Source organism: Cygnus olor, chromosome 12, assembly GCF_009769625.2.
Source record: "Cygnus olor isolate bCygOlo1 chromosome 12, bCygOlo1.pri.v2, whole genome shotgun sequence".
NCBI lineage: Eukaryota > Metazoa > Chordata > Aves > Anseriformes > Anatidae > Cygnus > Cygnus olor.
The window spans coordinates 18,172,458-18,191,525 of NC_049180.1; the positions used below are offsets into that span (position 1 = coordinate 18,172,458).

Genomic DNA, 19,068 nt, shown 5'->3' on the forward strand with positions numbered 1-19,068 from the left:
ACACTCACTTGCACACTTGATTAGCAGGCATCACATCACACACTTAATCAAACTTCTGAAAAGTACTAGCAGTAACAGGACTTTCATGTTGTGGAGCCGCTTAAAACTCAGTTTTCACTCCCTCTTGCTTGCACTTGGCAAAACACAGTATGTCAGATTTTTTTTAATTCAGCCATTTGCAAGGTTTCTGGCCAGTTCCAAAGCCTACTTTCCAAACTAACAGACTGATATCTAACAAACTGAGTAAATTTGGTCTTTGCCGTTCCATGCCTAACACCACGAGCAGAATCTTGCCAAAAACTAGATGCCTATCTTAACGGAGGGAGGAGGGGTGTCCCATTTCAAAAACCAGCATAAAAAATGCATTTTCCTAAAAGAGTAAAAATAAAAATCCCTGAAGTATATGAGTATCTTGTTCACAGATACAAAACCAAAACGTTGGATATATGGGAGTGCACATACAGTCTCTTCATGAATCAGTGACATTTTTGAAAATAGTTTCTGTATTTTACAGCTTCAAAATCTCTATCACAAATATTTTAAAAAGATTTTCAGCAGTTATAAAATTACTTCAGATAATACCTCAGTATAACAAAATATTTTTATTATGTTTACTACTTCCCTGAATTCAAATTCATCCTGATGTAGAATTACAAGGAAGAAGGTACATCGGGAGACTTGATTTTCTGAAATACTAATCAAATTAAAAACATGGAACTGTTTAAGAATAGCATCCTCTTAGACTGATTTCAAGAGTGAAAAGCTATCATACCAAATTTATCATAAATGAAGCAAACAGTTTCCTCTTTGATAAACCTTAAGAAGCAACAGATCCAAGTGCTGATAGTAATCTATACGCTGTCACACACTTTTCTAGTGAATCTTGCCATAAGTGCCTGTGCAATTCTAGAAACAATTAAGAGCAAATGGCAAATAGGAACATCCTGCCACTGCTCAATTCCCTCAAAATAACTTCAGTGTCCTGTTCCCCCCACCTTGATCTAGGGCATATCTGACAATATTCTTTAAATTACGTTTTAATGCAATTGTACTTGTCCACCAGGATACATGACAGTTTCTAAACAATGACAGTGGTGCTATTTACAGATCTCACGACTGCAAAAGCACATTATTATCACTGCTAACATTTAATCTCAAAGTATGCTATGCATTTTTATGCTGACGTTACTTACATATTGCATCAACCCAGGAGTATAAAATACTGAACGTTTAAAAATCTAATATGAACATGAAAGCACAAACTGTTCTGCTCAATACATTTTAGAAGTTCAAAATGGTTATATTTTTGGAAAACATTTTGCAATAAGGAAACCTTAGTTTAAAGTTCCTCGATGTTTCAAGTTGGGTTTTTGCCTAGCGTCTCCTGATATGCAATGAATCTTCTCAAATTCATCTTCACATTGTCAAGAACACAAAGCTGATCCGTACTACATTGTTCTTTGCCTTCTTTTCGCATCTGTAAAACCAAAAAAATACATATTTTACTAATGGAGAAGTTTTTCCATTAGATCACCAGAAGTTTCTAACAATTGCATAGAGGTTCTCTAGCAAGGCACGCTATCTGTGCCTTTTGAGAACACCCACATATTTACGTGCGCATATTCACAGCTAGCAAATACTTCTGCAAGTAATTTACAATACATCTCTGCCTAGAACTACACTACTACTGGCATCCTATTTTGCTCATAAATCTGATACATACATTTATTAACTGTAGCTTTTTAAATTAAAGACCTTGCACATCTAACTAACCAAACACCCGTAGCACTGTCAAGTATTTATTTTATATACACATAAAATGTGCTTAGTTCTAAGACTACAGAAATCATTCCTCAGGCTTCATCTGAGTGAAAAATAATGCGCTGAAGGTCATTTTCTATTTAAGATGAAGTTCTAATTAAAAACACAGCTTAGAATTTTATCTGTGTAGTTCTTGAAAATACAGGATAATTAACCAGCAACAGAACAGAAATATCCACCTGCAACTACATCAAGTCAAAAACATGTCAGTGTAACTTCAGATGGGACTTCTCTCTCCCACCAAATCAGCTGTTCTCCAGAGACATCTGAAGGATTATTTTTACAAGAGTTTCAGGAAAATGGTCATTTGGACATCAGTAACGCTGATAGTGTATCACAGATGTTGCAATGCTCATGCTGTGTTGATACCTTAATGGTTCCATGAACTGCAAGGTAAGTACATTTCTTCTGCTTTAAAGCAGGATAGCAGGAATTCAATCATTTGTTTTCATTTTTCCCCCATGATCTTATGAAGTCACACAGTCCTGCTTAATTATCCCTCCGCCAGCCCACAAACCCTAACCCACATCATGTGTTGAGATACTGAGCTGGCTGCATTCGATGCCTACCCTCAATTTGAACACTGGCTGAAATTCTTTCAGTGCTGGGAGCAACTTCATCTGTACCGCTGCTTTTTCTGCTTCTTTACCATCTGCAAATACATCAAAAAGCGCATCCAAGGCTTCTCCTGCTACTACGAGAGAAGATTCCTTCATAGCAACCTCAAGAAGAAATTTTCCAATCATCTGAAATAAGAAAAAAAAAGATTTTTCAAACAGTACTTGTGAAAATTTAAAGTAGTATCAAAACAGTTTCTGACTTACAACACAAAGTTTGCTTTTTCACCTTTAGTGTTTCAGCTGTATCTTGTAATTTTGCCAGGACACTGCCAGAAATTCCAAGGATGCTCACTACATTCACTCTAACGCTGGCATTGCTGCTGTGAATACCAGCTTCACATAAAGCCAGTAGCTGATCAGGAGTCATACACTGTTTAGCAATGGAGAGGAAAGGGAAAATAAATAATAATTTAAAAAAACAAATTTACACTTCCAGGGAAATTTTCAAATATGACATTTAGGTAATCTGCTTCTACTGAACACACAGGCAGATTTGTAAAAGAGAAATAGAAATTCCTATATTATGAAAAATACACAAATTCTGAAAGTGTAATCAACAATACAATAAAGTTAAGCTTTCCTTTTCAACTTCTTAAGTTGTTTCTTCCAGAACATAACCAAGGCCATTACAAAGCTGAAAAAATGGTTCTGAGCCCAATAAGATTTTCACAAATTTACCTAGCTCAATAGCTATCTCTAGCTCAATATAACTTAGAGAAGCTCTTTTTCAGTTTAAAGACAGAAAGGACCTGCAGACCACCTAGTATTACCTCTTTTATAACAAATTATTTTGCTTCGTTTCTATGCTCACCTCATGTTCAACATTGGACATCTACGTCCAACAAAGATTCTAGAAGACAGAAGAACAATCAGCTTCAACTGGGTGACATCAGGAAATAAAGACTCAGTACGTGTAGGTGGTAATTTAGTAGATAAAATACTTGTCATTATATCCATCTCATCTCAAAGATACTACACCTGGGGTTTTTATTGCTATTTTGGTTTTGAAATACACTTCACTTGTTTAAGTGTTATGAAGAATATATACAGCAAAGTATTCCTGTAAGGTCCAGGAAAAATATAAAGTCTGAAAGTACAGATTTTAAAATCATTCAGTGTTCACAATTACAGATTATCTCATAGAAGTGATTTTGTTTCAAAAACATTTCAGCACAATCTTACATTAATTTTAATCTACCGCAGCAATTGAGCTTGAAACCTCTTACCTGGGAGATGTTCTTTGATGCCATTGTTTGTAAGAGAGCCCTCAAAGCACTGGTTATGGCTTCCAGGAATTCTGCGTCTTCAGGGAGTTCTGTCAGAGAATTGAACCCAAAGCCAAAACTTAATCACAAAGATAAAGGATATATGAAGCAAAGAAATATGAATTCCTTAATTGTTCCTCTACATGCTACCACAAACAGGAAGAGCTAGATTTTCAGAGATTGGTCTTTGTAGGTTGTAACCATAGTGAACTTTTAAATTCAGTATTAATTGCATCTGGAAGATAGATCACAGTTCTTTATGGTCTTTATTTTCAGGCACACCCCTGGTTAAGACATTTGCATGACCTAACATACAGTATAAACCACCACACTCAGAATAGCAGCTTGAAAACCAAGTGTTACATGTGGGCCGTATTACATGAACAGAAAACCACAGAAGCTGATTGAGTACTTTAGCTGCCTTCTTCTAAGTAAGCTTTTTTAGACACCCAGAAGATTGGACTCTTTCCAATTCATGTAAAGAGCCTGTTTTCTAGTGGTTTAATAACCTTTTAGAAATGTACAATTCAAACAGTGTTTTCCTGTTCAACTAAAAATTCATCAGTAGAAGCATCTTCAGTGCATGTTCTGCATTTCTTGAAGCTTTTATTTTCCTCTGTGTTTTTATTTTCTGGACTATTCCAGAACCAGAAACTCTCGTTAATTTACTATGCATCTCTGCCATCCCCATGTATGCAACTAGATCGTTATGCCTTTTTTTCACCCTGTAAACCACAAAATTCCTTCTAATCACTTGTTGGTGTCTGATCAGCTCTAACTGGCAGTTTCCATTAGATAGCATTTAACTATTAAAAAATGTTAATGAAAATGGACATGGGCCATTAAGCTAATTTATTAGTATCTTCTGTGTTCAGCTAATCATTTCTCCAGTTCCATCTAAGAACTTTCCAACTACTGCAAAGTAAAATATCTTCATATTTATTTTCATTTCCTGCATTTTGTTGTTTTCAAGTACTGTGCTCTGATCACATCCTTTTAATGTGACACTTTGATTTAAAAAAGCATGTCTTGCAGGCAGTTGCATTCCAAGCAATAATGCAGCGTCATACTATACAAGCAAGGACTGCATACACCATATTTGTGGCTACGAATGAAGACACTTGAAGGAAGAAAAGAAAACCAAGCCTCTCAAGCTTCTAAAAGACAAGAAATGACAAAGCTATGCATATGCTATGCTTCAACAGATCCACTTGAGGAAAAATGTTTTCTGTCACTTTTGAGATTTGGCAGGCTTTTCCATCCTCTAAGAATATCTCTGATTTATTGATGAGCCATACCACTGACCCTAAAACAGAAACACATTAGTAAAATAGTTTGAATGAAGCAGCCTATCAGGGAACCAGATCACTGACTTGGAACCAGATGGTTTTTTAAAGACTCAGTTCAGCTTCCCTACTGTTAGTAACAGAGACCACAGAGTAAATGGTCCAGCAGTATTACTGGAATGACAGTGATCTAACGAAACAGATTACAGGAGGTAGTCGGAAATGCTAACTGCTGCATATTTGCATTAGACCAACACAGTATCTCTAGAAAATAACGTGCCTTGGAGGAATTACGGTGGATGCATTATAGTGATCACCAGGATATATTTGATATTCTAAACCAATATCACTTTTAGAAAAATGAAATTATGCAATTTATTGTCTTCTCCATTCAAACTGGATCACCATCATAACAGGAAGATAAGTAGCTTTCATATTTAGTCATAAAAACTTTGCTCACTTTCTTTTTATAAATATATTTTCAATGAACTGTGCAAATCACACGCGTAATGTATGTCCTGGAAACAAGAAGGCTGCTATCTTCCCTACTGTAATAAGAACATGCATTATGGAGATCCTGGCAATAGCCACTTCTACCATAATTTTGTAAGTTTCCTAGAAAAAAAATGATGTAAAGAAGTTTCAGATACCCTTTTTTCATATGGCTCTTTAGGTTAGTTTCCACATTTAAAAGGAAAATGTCTCTTCTTCATGACTTGGCTTATCAAGGAAAAACTGCTATTACCAACAAATATGATCACGCAAACAGTTCTGGTCTCACAGCATAGCAGGATTCATTTGCTTTAGTGAATTTCTTCCTGCACGTACAGACATAAGCCAGCCTTGCATTAGAAGCATACTTGCTCAAAATTCAATTTGGGTGAACACGTGTCAGGATACACTGTTCTGTTAGCACATTTCCAGCATTCAGAATCCTTATTTTGAAACGGCAAGGGAATAAATTTAATAATAAAACGGCAATAAAACTTAAAGTGCATAGCTACCTTTAATCTATACAATAGGTTAAGCACATCTTGGAACATCTTACCTGTTTTAGAAAAGACCAGCTGTGAAAGGTGCTGTGCAAGTGACTGAAGTGCTGAAGCTCCTCCAAGGCAATCCACATCTGACACTAATAAAATGCTATGAAGACATGTTAAAGCTCTACACTGCACTGTGTTCAGTCTGAAACAAACAAATGAAAAATGCACTTAGCAGATCTTTGTAAATAAAAGTTGAAATACAAAGAAGGATCTTGAATTAAGTAAATAAAGCTGTGAACTGGTGTGCAGTTTACACGAAGATTTCTATCTCCTTATTGAAAATCACTTATCAGATCTGCCATTTTCCAGATCTTAAAAGCAACCCAAAGATGGACAATCCTTCTAAGAATTCTAAAACAACTGAATATACATTAAAAATAGCAAGAGAGACAATGAAATTCCTACTTTTTAATTAATGGTTTCCAAGACGGATTGTGCATACAGATGTCTAGAGCAACACTGTTCGGAAAAGCAGTTTTTTCAAGAATCTGGGGAGGGGAAAAAGAAAGGTTTAGCAATAAAGCTTATTTATTTATTTAAGCATGGGGAGGGGGAAGACTGAAGTTTTAACTTAATGTCAAACAGATAGCTCAGATCAATGTATTTCATACATGACTATCCTCCAAACTTTGCAGGCAGCAAAGGTCTCACTTGCTAAAACTGCCAGAATCTTCCTCAAACACTCAGAGCAATCATACACTGGTTTATCACAGCATATCTTAAGTATCTAACTGTACTGAACAAAAGATAATTTTCTAGGTCTCTGCTATATTTTTTATTTATTTAAATCTTTCTTCTCACAGATTCTGTTTCAGAACTTTCATATAGCTACAAATCTAAAAGATCTTGACATGAATCTTAGACTGCTTGCTATGAAGTACAAAAACCCCTGAATGTTTTTACCTCAAGTCTTGTGTCAGAATTCTATCACGATGTTGAACTACCTTAGTAACATTCCTGACTTGAATCAGTTATCTTTACAACCCCAGATAAGAATGACCAAAACAATTCTGGAACAAGAACACCTGCATTTTTTTGGTGTCAAATACTGTACCCCACGTATAAATGGAGTAAAAGAGGAACTTGTCATTTTTCAGTGCTGACTGCTGTTGTTCACATAGGTTACTTCCATTTGCATTAGATATTATGGAAATTTGGCACCCAAGCTTCTACTCAGAGTTCCCTTTCTTTTTTGCAAGTCATCTTTCCATGTGCAAATCAAGAAATAACCACTGTTATTTTGGAAAAGCCAAACTAATTAAAAGACAAAACCGCAAGACTTCAGAAACAAAAATGTTCCATTCCTACTTACGTTATTTAGGTCAAGACAACTGATGTAATGATGCTACACCTCTAGGACAAAAGAAAAAATAAGCTAAACTGTCTCTAAAAAAAACGTTCCTTTTCTTCAGATGGACTGGGATAGTTTGTTTGCCTAACCTGGGATACAAGACAGGCACAAATGCCAGATTGTACCATGTGTTGGACACAAAAGGTGATACCTTCTTTGGAATAAGGTTGTTCAGAAATGCTGAGTGAACCTCATCAGAGAGGCATAGGGGTGACATCAGCAGCCCACTGCCCTCATTGTAAGAATTTTCCATAAACAGGTCACTTTCATCACTGCTGGACAGTTCTTCCCATTCGTCATCGGAGGGATCTGAAAACAGAAGAGAGACTTGTAAATGTGACAGTACTCATGCAATAGGTACCCCACTTCTGAATTATACTTGGCTCCAGCTCTTGGTATAAGAGTCTTAAGTTCTAGTGCTCTAACGAACAGCACATAACCCAAGAACCATTAAGCAACAGGTATAAATACGGAACCACTTTTGCTTAAATTGTTTCATTTAAAAAAAATTACTTATTTTATATTCACTCAGGGAACAAGTATTCTTATCAAAGAGGTTCTCCATACACAGACACCTCATTCTCTGGTATTAACTATGCTTTACTTCGAGATATCAAATAACGTATAAAAGAAGCACTTCATAAGAAACATAAAACATTTACTAAGATTTTTAACTTGGACTGTACCAGTTTACTTTTTGGGATAGATTCAAGCATGAAAATACCCCAGTTTCACCTGTTTACAACTTGTAATCAGTTTAAGGTACCTGTTTTTTCTCACAGTCCTGAAGCCACAGACAGATATCCTGTAACTGGGTGCTAACTGGACTGGATGAAAATGCTGCCGTCTCTACAGCAAAGCCAGTGAAAAGGAAATCACGACAACAAAGCAAGGCAAAGCAATCCAAACCATCTCTGTTAGCCATTTCAGGCAACACATTTTAAGTAACTTAAACCAAGTTTATAGTTGTTAACCTAAACTGGGTTTATACTTATAAGATTTACTATCCTAGCAGATCTGGAAGGACAGCTATAGGAAGAGAATTATCAATGGGCACAGCTACAGCAAAGAAAATAATCTGCCTATGGCTAAAAGCTGATTTGGCCTGATGGGCACAATCTAAGTCTATCATCTACATTTAAACTGGTATTTCCATGTCCACAGGGTTTACACTGATTTATCTAAAGTTGTTGTAGATCTAGTTACATTTTAACTGGTGCAAAATTGGTGTTTACACAAGCCCCAAGTCTACAGGTTGGAACGATCCTCCTCACTGAGGGATGAAAGTTCTGCTTCTATGAAGAAGTCAGGATATTTAACTACTGTGAAAAAAAATATATTCACCTCCATGTAATTTGTCTGACAACAAATTCATGTGTGATCCAGTTACTAAAATAGCCATGCACTTTTTCTGTGGCAAAAGGTAAATTCTTTCACTTAAAATACAGTAATAGGTCTAAAAGAACGCATGTCACCTGCACTGTGCAGTACTTTAAGAATTTGTTTCAAGGTGATGACTGTTTATGTGATACAAATTAACTTATGAAGCTGTGGCCACTTGATACTATAAGCAAAAGAAGCTGCCCATGTTAACACCCAATTAATTCCACCCCCATAACATGTTGGTGTTAGCTAGTCTTTGCACGAGAAAACATCATCAGCCCCACTGGAACAACAAACATGAAAACAAATCCCACATGCCCCTTTTAGTCAGCCTCTTGCTGCTTCTACAAAAAAAAAAGAAGTTTCCAAGTTTTCATCTACATCTTAGAGCAAAGGAAAAAAAAACTAATTTGAAAATTAAACGACCACTATACTAGCTGACCATGCTTCAGCAAAGACAATGGCAGTGTCATCACAGCTCACAGCGAGCAGGGCAGAGCAGAAACTGGACTCCAGAACATCAGCCCACAACTAAGATCAGGTTTCTTGTAACATTCTTGGAAATACAGGAGCATTTCCAATGGCAATCCTATCTTAACTAGGGCTGGCAACCTACGAACCACAAATTGGACAGTGATGCCAGAGTCTCCTGATTCCTTCCTGTGTCCCTGTTAAGGGGGAGAGCACTTTGTTTCTCCTTCCAAACGCCAGCCAGCACTCAGAACATCTCTTCACCAGCCTAGTTATTTCCCTTAGTTCTATGGCAAACTGAGTGTTTCTATGAATTCAGCCTAACGGCTAAAGCTATTTTAGTCATCAAATAACTTGAAAATTAAATGAACAGCTGCCTCTGGATTCCTCTTAATTTCTACCAACTATACTTCTGTCTGCCCATGAATGGGTAAAGTAGTATAGTGAAATACAACACAATCAACCTTACATTACACTGAGTGAATGGCAGAATATGCAGCTTATTCACAAGAGATTTTCCAATTAAAGGGGAGAGCTTATGAATTACAGCTCATTAGATGAGAAATGCAGTTATGAAAGGAGCTTCATATACTAGGTGCAGAATTTCCTTGTGCTGTAAGAGAAAAAAAATCACCATTGGGAATATCTGGGTATTACTGTGGATTTTATTATTAGAACCTGAAAGATTTACTTACAAAGCTATCTCCTACACAATTACTTTTGCATCAGGCTCATGAATTGTATTAGTAATTAAAATGTTTGGTTTTGCGTTTTTAAACAGAATTTGAGAATCACTTGTTTTCCTGAAGATTTGGAGAAACGCCATCAAAACTTAAAGTTCACAGAAGAATATAGAATATCTTTTCCCTATTCCACCTACCCACAATAACAGCATTAAAAAAAAAAAACCTCTTGAAGGCAGAACTCTTAACAGTCTACATCTGCATTGCTGCCAGTTTCATGCAAAAGCCATCTCTTCTTCTTTTGCCACATTTGTAATACCAAAACTAAATCAAAACTAGTACATTTCTCTGCTTAAAAAAATCGATGCCCCAGTTCTGTAATAGGATTCACACCCATACTCTATCAGATTAGCACTTAGACCAGACTAACTGAACAAAGAATTTGCTGCAAGATTTTTTAGGAAATGTATCTTTGGCAAAAGTACTCAGAACAAAGCCTTCCTCTTTAAATCATATGGCATTTGTAGTAACATACAAAAAAAACATGTAAGCAATAGATGTTATTTAAATGAGAAAAGTACTTAAATTAGTAATAGAAATTAATTCTTGCGATTCTCAATCAGATGAGGACATCAGGGAGACAAATCTATGTGCATTCACCCTTAAAGGCTAAGACCACCAAATAGCAAACTAAACATGACCTATCCCAGAAACAAAAGCAACGCTAACACTTGCAATGAAAGAGATTCCTACAAACCTTCACTGCAGCACATATTAACAATGATTTCCAAAGCAGTCTGCTGAGCCATCAGTAAGGCTGTCACTTCTTTCAGTTCCCATTTATCAGACTAAAAAAAAAAGTGCAAAATTTAATTTTGGAAAACAACATTTCAGTGCAATTTCAAGTACCTAGACTGTCAGTGAAAAATACTACCCAGCCATTTCCTCTTCTCACACCCCACCAAAGCTTTTAAAAGGAGCTAAGAGGCATTATCTATCATCTTTCTGTCAGATGTTTCAGATGACCAGCTGTACTAGCGAACAAATTTTACTTTTAAAAATGCCAACTGCACTAAAATCATAACAGAAAAGATTACTAACGTGTTACCTAAAGCCCTAACAAAAATATTCTGTTTTCTTTTCACATACAACAGCGAACGCGTTTGTTAAACTCTCAGCAATCTCCACTCACGATTGAATGGTTACAACCATTAAATATCTCACTCATCTTATGCAGAGATCAGGAACTTTCTGCGCTAGCTACAGGTAAAAGTATCAGGTTAGCATATACTTCCCACTAGATGAAACAGATGGAAATGTGCTTTCCTTATGTGTTGCTCAACTTGATCACATTTGAACAATTTGTGCTGAAATTCTCCATGCTCACCTTGAAGTCTTAACTAAACAGACAAGCCACTTTGGAGTTCAGATTATTAGCAGTAGTAGTCAGTTACTCTGGCAAACGCTAGTCAACAACAGCCAGATGCTCAAATGCATTAAGCTCTCAGAGCCAGCCAGCCACACTTACTGGAAGTAGGTCTGAAATGTCATGTTCTCGTCTGACTTTCCCTTTTGGTATTTCTTCCATGTCATCATCTTCACTTACAGCACAGTTGTCTATAACATCACTCATGTTTTCCTCAGTTTCTGCCTCTGCAGCAAGCTTTAACCTGTTTTTTTCAGCTTCATTCATACGAATAATTGTTTCACCAGCATCTATTGCTAATGATTCTGAAAAAATCTTCAGGATTGCATTAACCATGCTTCCCAGGCTGCCTGGTGGAATTGTGTCCTTGATATTCCAGATGGTGCCTAAATGCAAAATAGTTGAAACGTAAAAATGCATTAAAATACTCAATTCCCAGCTCTGTAAGAGCCATGTATTTAGTGAGGACACAGCTTACACAAGTTACAATACTCAGTGCTTATATTTCAGTATGAATCTTCAAGTCCTTTCTCCACAGATTTGCATTTTTTCCTGTTTATATCTGTAATAATGTCCAGATCATAAGCTCAAGTAAACTCTAGCAGGTAAGAATACACGCAGTATTTTTAAGGAGTAATCTTGGTGACACTTTTTACTTGTGACAAAAAAAAATCCAGATTACCACATTTTAAGGATTCTCAAAATTAAACTGATTTATTACATTTCCATACTAAAAATCACCGTAGTTAAGCATTTGAGGTAGAAAGGATGACACAAGATATAAAACATGAGGTAAAAAGCTTATAACCTGTTATGATCTAAACAATTCCTGTACTATTTATTATTGACTCATTTTACTGGTGAAAACCAAATGAACCTTTAAAATAGGTTATCATGCCGAAGAGGTACCAATTCAGAATCAAGCAGTTGAGACAGTTCTTAAACTATCTACAGACATTTGGAACTATCTTTCCCTCCAAAACACCATAGAACACAAGCCCAAGAGGCAGAAATAACCTTATGAACTGTCTATGCAGGCTTTGCTTATAGCTAGGTGATAGCACAGCACCTCAACTGGATATCACAATGACAGCAGATTAAAGGACTAAATCTCACATCTTTCCCACCCTCCATTATTTCCTGTGCTGTCCAACACAAAAAAACGAATGCCCTCAAACATAATACCTGCTATCAGTGTTCTCAGAAGTACATGCTTCATTGTGGTCTCTGGACACAACATCACAGTTTCCAATACTTGCTGTGCAGAAGCATTGAATGAAGAAAGAAGATCTGGATTATCTTCCGTCACTGCCTGTAAGCAGTTTGCTGTAGCAAACAAAAAAAAAAGATAATTAACAAACCCAATAGTAGCTTTCAGTCTCCTAAAAAGAATGCACTGTACTCCTAAAAGCTGGAGTAATTAAATACAAACAGGAAAAAACATGTGCTGCAGCATCATATTGTAATGGTATGACACTGTCCTTCACAACTTGTTTTAGGTTAACAGCCATCCTCCAGCAAACCTGTATGTAATACAGGTGAGAACAGTACCACGTCAGACACGGGACTAGCTGGACCAGTTTCAGCTACATAAAATTCAATTTCTCCGCCATATACTGATTAGGAAAAACACGAAAAAACATTCCAAGTACATACACAACCAAGACTCTATATAAGACCATAACAGCAACACTACTAATAAAAATATGATCACAGTGGTAGGAGTCATTTGGTTTTGTTTTTCAGATGGCCTATGTACTTTGCTCTAAAAAAAAAAAAAAAACACAAGCAAACAAAAAACAGAAAACAAAATGAAAGACACATCTTCATCCTCCCTCACGTACTTTCTTTCCACAAAATTTTTCCTCCCATGTAACAATCAATGCTCCATTCCCCTTCAGATTGAAAACAAAGAGAAAAGATGTCAACTTCTAAATGATGTACTGTTCAGAAAGGAATTCAAAGTCTTATATTCAGTGCACAGTTTAAGTAACAGGTGCATTATGCAATCGATTTGACATCAGTACTACATTCAGATTGTAAAGAAAAAATATCTTTAGACCTTTATCTTCTTTTTACCACTTACCTACTGAAATAGCCAGGTCCACATTTGTGGAAAATTTCTTCATGTAATGTAACACAGCCTCCAAACACCCTTCTTTATTGAATATGGACACTGCTGTATTGTTGCATTCACTAATGCATAAAAAAAGGTCAATAAAATACTTTTCCCAGGAAAAAAAAAAAGTTATTTTAACAACATCTTAAGTAACACGTACTCAGTATTTCTCACGTTTGTATTTTTTAAAACTTTACACTTTAGCCAAAGAACTGCCCCTCATTACTGAGGTTATGGTCAACTGTACATAAAATAGAAAGAGGCTGGAATACCTCCGAGGAAAGCTGCCTTCTGTCAGCTGCTTCCTCGTACACCTTATTCAGGATTTTATTAGCCTAAGTGCATTCTCTTGTGAGCAGAGCCAGCCTGTGTGTAAAAGACAGCTTACAGCTGCGGGCTACGAGCCAGCCCAGGGCTTTCTGCACCCGTGGATGACTTCATCCACAAACACACCGATAACAGAAGGGGCTGCTGCCTCTCATATCAAAAGAGTCATTTAATCTAGAAAATGACCACTGCTTGACATTCAGAAATGCATCTTAAATCAGTATTAAACGCAACACTTACTTCAGTTAACAACTGTGGGATTTGTATTTCTTCAAGTTTCCACAGATATTTCTGTTTTTAACCAAAATATGAATGCAAGACAAATTCTAGCTAGAACAGCATTGGACCTGACTAGCTAAAGTGTTCTTCAAAAATTTACTTTTGAAAATACTGTATCTCATTAGCAACACCAGCTCCAATTTTATAAGTACCAAACTTAGCACTGATGCCAACAGTTCACGGTTATAGCCACAGAGTTCAAATACAGAAGTGATTTATAGCACGCTTAATGATTACAGTTCCTGTTCCAAAGCACTTATGTCTACAAAGGCAATTAAAGAAAATGAACACACAAAAAAATTTAGTTGACTCAGAGTTACAAGGGGTCACATTCTGTGTAAGATGCTGAGCAAGCAGTTTCTGTACTGTTCTAGATGTCAATCCCTTAAAAAAAAAATTAAAAATAAGGCCTCAAGCCAGCAGCCATACAGAGGCAACTCCACTGAAATACTGTATAACACAAACCACAATTCTATATGGACCAAAGAGCAAAATGATGTGCAATTGTTACAAAGTGAGGAGAAACAATACAAAACTCAAGAACTGTAAGGGGTTTTTATCACTTCAGTATTTATAGCCCTTTCTGTATGAATAGCGTTGCCGTATCTCTTTTACCCAGTGTTTTCAATGTAAATTACTAATTGAGCTATTCACATTCTCTTCTCACAGAATTATGCACACTTTTCCTTTTATAATCAGTGCCTCAGTCACTGTGGGGTAGTTGTTCAACTATTTAATATAATTTTCGATAAGGTCTGCAGAGGGAATAAAATAAATAAGAAAATTCCTTTAAAAGCCATCTCATTTACTGTAGTATGGATCTACAGGAGCTGAATGTAACACAAGAAAACTCAAGCTGTTCAAGTGTCTTCAAACAAACCATGACAGAGCACATTCAGAAAACAGTATCTGAACTTAGAAGGATCAATAGAAAGAAAACTTTGTCACTCTCCTGAAACTAATTAGCAGCTTTGTACATTTCTAAAATCTTTCACTTACAAATTTATTTTCTATCATAGATTACTTTTGCATTTCAGTTGTGGACTCGCTGTTTATTAGCAAGACATGTAGGAGCTACACAGGCAGAAATGAGAATCTGCAACTGAACATATCTTCTCATGGAAGGACAGCCATTTCTCTTCTGCCTCGATTACCATGCTCTTTCAGGAGCAATTTCATTTAGCTCTTCTGAGAGGCAAGTGTTAACATCGAACTTACCATACATTCCACAGCAAGTTAATAGCCTCATTGGCTATGTCTTCGATGTAATTTTTGTTCATCTCTCTGCATTTCTTTGGAGAGAGCTGGTTAGCATCTAGTCCAGTGCTACACTACAACCAAATAAGAGAACCGGGGTTGGGAAGCAAGCCAAGAACAAAAGCAAAAACTTAAAATGTTTGAAGTAGAGGGAATTGAGAGATCTCTCATGAAGTGTTTAATATCAGAAAACCTGACTAGTTTTCTATTCTCTATGAAAACTGAGCCACAATGGAATTGAATCATTGATTTTTTTCCTCCTGTAGAAACAGACTCTTACAGTACTTGCTTCGCATTCAGACTTCAGAAACTTTTCTTTTTATAAACAAATGCTTAGCAATTTTAGAACCTGAAATGTCATTTCTCGCTAATACAGTTGGTATGCAATTTTCAGCAGCTTTAATCACAAAGGCTAATTTGCTATCTATATTGCTGTGCTTTACAACAATACTATTACCCTTATTTTAAAATGGGGAAGAAACATACAGAAAATGATGGTATTTCTCAAGACTGCTCAAAGACAGCAGGTGACAGAACTCAATGCAATTTCCAAACTGCACTGCAAAACCTGGACCAAACAGAGAACAGGTATTCAGTACAGATTATTCTACAAAAGCAGTAACTATTCAACCGTAAATTTAAGCTTTCATTGAGACAAAATGATTTACCAAAAACCCTCACTAGAATAATGATGCAACATAAATTTTGTATCTAAATCTTGACCGACAGAACTGACTTGCCCTGAACGACACTCCAGACCCAAAATCTCTAGCCTGTTTATGCAAAAATCATCCTACGCAGCACACCTCTCTCCATGGACCCACGTTAGCAGGTCAGGAGGCAGAAGCAAGCGGTTTGAAATCTCTGGACTGATTTTTGTAGTGTTTTTAAAAGAGTTATACATATCAAGAGTTGTAGTAGTGTAGGTTTACTAGCAAATCCTTATGATGAAAAGGCAATGTATTCTATAAATTCACTTGGGTGATATTCAAACGTACAGCAATTAACAATCCTAAAGAGGAGATACATCTCCTGAAATATTCTTTTAAAGATCTTGCAAGTATCTTATCTTGAAAACAGATATAAAAAAATCGAACTATTGTGGAAAATAAGATAATTAAATGGCTAGATCAGTTTTAAAATCAGAATAAATATAAACATACCTCTTTCAGAAGTGCAACAAGAGGAGTCATGACGTCTTTTGTCACCATGTCATCACAGACTTCAAACCCTCCGCAAGCACTCAGATTTCTGGGAAAAAATACATACTTTGGATCAGATTCAGTACTTTCCAGGAGCGTTTCAAAAACCTGTATTCAATACTTTTTCTGTAAAGGTAACGGTATATTTTGTATTAAAAAGGATCTGCTTAATCAGTATCTTTAGTCTTCTACCCCTTCCTAACGTAAAGAATTTAAGTTTGGTGTTAGAAAAAAAATGATTTATCTACTTGTCTAGCATAGCTAGGAGGCTTATCTAGTCTAAGACACAACTTCTGACAGCTAATTACTCATACGGTATAAGATACAACTTGAATGTTATCAAGTATTAGCATTATGTTTCTGTACAATTACAGCAAGTTGCAAGTCTGAATACAGAATGACAACTCAAAATGATGCTAGTATTTAAAAGGCTCTCAAAAGCGACATATGTGCACACTCCAGCTAACCCACTACTCCTGGGGTTATCAGGAAACACAAAATGTCATACCAGCAGCATTCAAGTTCTCTAGATTTCTTCACGTAACAGGTTTTCTTTCCTGAAGTAAGGTTGGAAAGCAATGCATCCCACTGGCAGCAGCTAACTTAAACCCTATTCCTGACATTGAAGCCTGAGGGTGCCCCATCAGGGCAAGAGAGTCCTCTCTCTCTCCAAGACTTCGACTGACTCAGGAATACTTACGCAAAACGGAGTTGAAGCAAGAGAGGGAGGGAATTTAAGGTCATGGCTTTTAACAGGGGAAACCCATTCTCTTATTTACCACACCAAGAACACCTCATTTTAACTCTGAATGTTAGCAACTGCTTACCGGAGAGCGCCCGCAGCTGTCTCGCGAACAGCTAAACTGTGATCCAGCAGCATCGGTCCTAAACACCGGACAACATCTCTCTGCAAAAAGGCTGGGATTACGTGTTTCTGCTGCAGCAACCTGGAAATACTGGCACAGGCATACTCTCTCACTTCAGCACTCGGATGTTGTAGCTGGGGAGACATAAACAGATCAAGGGCAAGGGGAGAAGTAGCTGGAATTTTTTAATCAAGTGAAAAGGCTCATCTGCCTTTTAGTTTGCAGACCACAGCACAGTAGCTCCTGCTTTACTGGTCCTGAAGAGAATCGAGAGCTTTCAGCTTCCACAGAAGTTTATAAATCTTCATATGGGTTATGAGGTTATCTATAATGACTAGATAAATCTTGTTATGGGTGTTTAACAAGAGAGCAGTAGTTCAGACAGAGATTTGACGCTAGCTGGCACTGGTGAGACCTTGTATCTACTTTTGTTTACCATGCTTAAAAAAACACGCACAGAACTAGGGGAAAAATACCATCAAGAAGTATAATGGACATAAGAAATAACACCAAAAAGAACTGAAGAATCAAAAAATATGCAAACACATAATAGCCCTTAGGCTAAAGGCATCTGGATAAAGAATACAAGGAGCAACTGTTCTCCATACCCACGAGACAACACCAGCTCGCAACGTAGCAGAGGTTCAGACAAGCTGTCAGATTTGCAAACCGTGGAAACAATAAACCAGCAGAACTGACTACCTGGAAGGCCGTGGGGATTACAGAAAACAAAACAGAGAAAATAAGCACCTGCTGAAGAGCAGAGTGGAAAAGAGTGGTATATCATACCCCACAGACCTCTCATCTCACGCTCACCCATGCATTTGTATATTTTTGTACTTTTTTTGTTTTAAACCAGCAACAAGATTATTTCAGAAAAATAAGCAGTGATTTGTTCAATCTTATCATTCAGGTAAAGTGACCAAAGGGGATTTTTTTACATAAGGGAAAGCAGCTTTTTAACAATATCAACCTAAAGCACGCACAAGGAGGTTTAAGCTCCAGTTTTCACTTGTAATGCCTAAACCCAAACCAAAGGAACGTGGCGAGTAAGTGCCTACAGCCAGCCATTTTCAGCATCTTGCCAGAGACTTCTCAGACGCGGCGGATGCTCGCTGCTCTTTCTACCTGTACGAAACCCTCGGACGAGGCAGGCGGCAGCAGGACCGGCTTCAGAGCCTCTCCGGGGAGGGGTGGCAGCGCAGCCTCCCCTCCCGTTCCGCCCCGAGCCGGCGGGGCAGCGCCGGAGCGAGGCCCGGCGTGGAGGCAGCGCCCGCCTTCCCGGGACCAGGCGGCCGGGCAGCGCCGCCGCAGCAGGAGCGGGGCAAGCACGGGGGGGCCGGACGGGGGGGGCGCGCCCGCTCCCCTCCGCGGTCCCACCGCCCCGCCCCGCCCCCCCGGGCGCAGCCGGCTCCGGACCGGGGGCCTCACCCCGCCGCCGCCGGTTCCCGCGGGCCGCGCTCACCTTCTCCAGCAGCTCCGCCGCCGGCTCTTCCTCGGGGCCGGCCTGCTCCGGGCCGCTGGGGGCCGGGGGGGGCCTGCGGAACCGCCGCGCCCGGCTCTTCCCCATGGCTCAGCGCCCGCTCGGCGCCGGCGCACCCACGTGTGCGGCACGGCGCAGCCGCGGCTCGGCTCGGCACGGCCCCGCCCGGCTCGGCACGGCCCGGCC

The 19,068-nt window shown here is 38.1% G+C and overlaps 1 protein-coding gene across 2 annotated transcripts; it reads right to left on the reverse strand.

Annotated features, from left to right (window-relative positions):
* Positions 1–586: 586 nt before the first annotated feature.
* HEATR3 (HEAT repeat containing 3) lies at positions 587–19,039 on the reverse strand. Of its 2 annotated transcripts, XM_040571358.1 has the most exons (15): positions 18,865–19,039; positions 17,361–17,533; positions 16,495–16,582; positions 15,293–15,405; positions 13,436–13,545; positions 12,535–12,675; positions 11,452–11,735; positions 10,681–10,771; positions 7,538–7,695; positions 6,441–6,523; positions 6,041–6,177; positions 3,668–3,756; positions 2,668–2,811; positions 2,391–2,567; positions 587–1,477 (listed from the first exon to the last, which is right to left on the reverse strand). In XM_040571358.1, exons 1-15 carry the CDS (start codon positions 18,967–18,969, stop codon positions 1,358–1,360), a joined length of 2,013 nt encoding a protein of 670 aa, XP_040427292.1. In that variant the 5' UTR covers positions 18,970–19,039; the 3' UTR covers positions 587–1,357. The 2 variants fall into 2 exon arrangements, with proteins under 2 accessions (XP_040427292.1, XP_040427293.1); XM_040571359.1 differs by lacking the exons at positions 17,361–17,533; positions 18,865–19,039 and adding an exon at positions 15,818–15,899.
* Between the last annotated feature and the right edge of the window lie 29 nt (positions 19,040–19,068).